This window comes from Cryptomeria japonica, chromosome 1 (assembly GCF_030272615.1).
Source record: "Cryptomeria japonica chromosome 1, Sugi_1.0, whole genome shotgun sequence".
NCBI classification, from domain to species: domain Eukaryota; kingdom Viridiplantae; phylum Streptophyta; class Pinopsida; order Cupressales; family Cupressaceae; genus Cryptomeria; species Cryptomeria japonica.
Genome location: NC_081405.1, coordinates 592298383 through 592300501, shown reverse-complemented (window position 1 = coordinate 592300501; position 2119 = coordinate 592298383). Strand labels below are relative to the sequence as shown.

The following is a 2119-nucleotide window of genomic DNA, read 5'->3' as shown; positions in this document are numbered from 1 at the left end:
TCTTTATTGTGGACCCCAAAATTTCCCTTTAAACGTCCCCGCGTTTTCTACTCGATTGCATTGAACAAACAACACTGTTTTTGGATTCAGCAGTTTTTGAAGCCTCTGATTCTTTCTACTGCGCAGCATAACAAGATTTCTTTTCATTTAAGTTCAATGACAGGATCAAGAGTAACACACACAACAATGACTCACTTGATTCTCGTAATATTGAGCATGATGGCCCTCATGGCCGCTGTGGGAAAGCAGGGCGTTATGGCGCAATCCAGCTGTACCAGCGCCCTTTTGAGTTTATCTCCGTGTCTGAATTATATCATGGGAAGTCAGACGACTCCTTCTCAGGGGTGCTGCGACGCCCTGGCTTCTATTGTGAAGAATAACGCTCCATGTCTGTGTCAGCTGCTGACTGGTAATAATTCGCTGGGGATTCCCATTAATCAGACTCGAGCTCTCGCTCTGCCCGGCCTATGCAAAGTCACCACGCCTCCTGTCAGTCGATGCCAGGGTAAAAATCTGTTTGTTTACTTTCTATTGAGATGTAAATTTACAGGGTGTTTAATGATTTTTTGTTGATTTTCAACTGTTTTATGTGCAGATTCAGGGGCTCCTACAAGTTCCCCTTCTCCAACAGCTTCAGTGCTCCCTCCTACTTCCCCTTCTGCCAACGGTCCTGGCGCTCCAAAAGCACAGGCATCCCCGAGTTCCATTCCCACTCAGAACAATTCAGCTTCGAGCACTTTTGTATCCCCTGTGCTTAACGTCGTAACAGCAGTGCTATTAACTGCAGTTGTGATGTGAGGATACATAACATGTTTTTCAGGCACTGAAGCATAGTTAGATATTAAGCAGCGTGGATTTCAACATAGATTTGTCATTACTTATGTTTTGGTTTTCTTGAAGGTTATTTAAATATGTTAGTATATTTCGGTGCTTGTACTAGAAAAAGCTTCAGTTTAGAGAGAAATCAAGCTTTGTTATGCTATAGGACATGAAGTAGTGGTTCAAGCTTCTCAATTTGGTCATGATTTTGTAAGCTTTTATTAATTAATATTATAAAAAAAGTTGTTTTTAGGTTTGGTTGCATTCTAATTTTTTTTTATGAATATATGTGTCAATTTTTCTTAATTTAATATATATATAAAAGGTAGAGGAATACAAGACTGACTATATTCAAAGAATTAAAATAGAATGTGACTCTGTCATGGTTGTTTTCTTTACAATGACTTTAGTGTTTGCCTCTATTGAAGACAAAAAAGACCAATATATCTGAAATATTAAAATAAAAAAACTTACAGAGAATATAGAAACACAAATATATTATATGAAAGTCCATAGTTGGAACACATGGCAGTGGATTTGATCTAAACATGCTTGCTTGCATGGTGACAGAGTGGTTGCATAATTATAGATTTCATATACAATTTTAAATGCATCTTGAATGGTTAATAGAAGCTTTTCGCAAGAAGAGCATAGAAAGAATAGGGCAGTCATGAGCTATTATAGCCAAGAGTCACATGTTACACAATATTATTTTTAACAATTTTGAATAATATTTATTTGGACATAATGATCATAAGGTTTATTATAATGGTAGAGGTAAAATTTAATGGTTTGAGCGTGCTAACAAAAATTCATATTTTTTTATCTATAATTAGACTATCATTTACGCGTCAAAATATTTATATTTAATATTTTCAAAATAAAGAACACATCCTGTATGTCTACATTTATTAACTAAAAAAATAGTTCTAGAATAAAATTAAATATTTTTTAAAGTAAATAAAGTAGACCAAAATTGATATCTCTCTATATGTTTTTAGATAGATGTATTTAAGGTATTTATACTAGTTATATAACAACCCCCTTGGAATTTGATTGAAAAGGTGTTGATAGTATAAAACTTTTTTCTCTAGTCGAATTGGAGAGGCATGCATGACAAATCTGACAATTAATTTTTTTTTTTAAAATATGCAAAAGCATTCACCACAATGACACAGTATTTACTCTTAGGAAACCCTTTGGAAATAAGCCTAACCTCCAAATCTTGAATGGTTAATAGAAGCTTTTAGCAAGAAGAGCATAGAAAGAACAGGGCAATTATGAGCTATTATAGCCAAGT

The 2119-nt window shown here is 34.6% G+C and overlaps 1 protein-coding gene across 1 annotated transcript; it reads left to right on the top strand.

The window, feature by feature from the left end:
- Positions 1–219: 219 nt before the first annotated feature.
- LOC131029044 (non-specific lipid transfer protein GPI-anchored 5-like) lies at positions 220–798 on the top strand. Its single transcript, XM_057959445.2, has 2 exons — positions 220–505; positions 596–798. The coding sequence occupies exons 1-2, from the start codon at positions 220–222 to the stop codon at positions 796–798; spliced, it is 489 nt and encodes a 162-aa protein (XP_057815428.2).
- Positions 799–2119: the final 1321 nt, after the last annotated feature.

Excerpts from the sequence above, each read along its gene's own strand:
- LOC131029044 (XM_057959445.2), top strand. The coding sequence starts at position 220 with ATGGCCCTCATGGCCGCTGTGGGAAAGCAGGGCGTTATGGCGCAATCC. Across the intron at positions 506-595 it reads TCCTGTCAGTCGATGCCAGG|ATTCAGGGGCTCCTACAAGT; the intron begins GTAAAAATCTGT and ends TTTTATGTGCAG.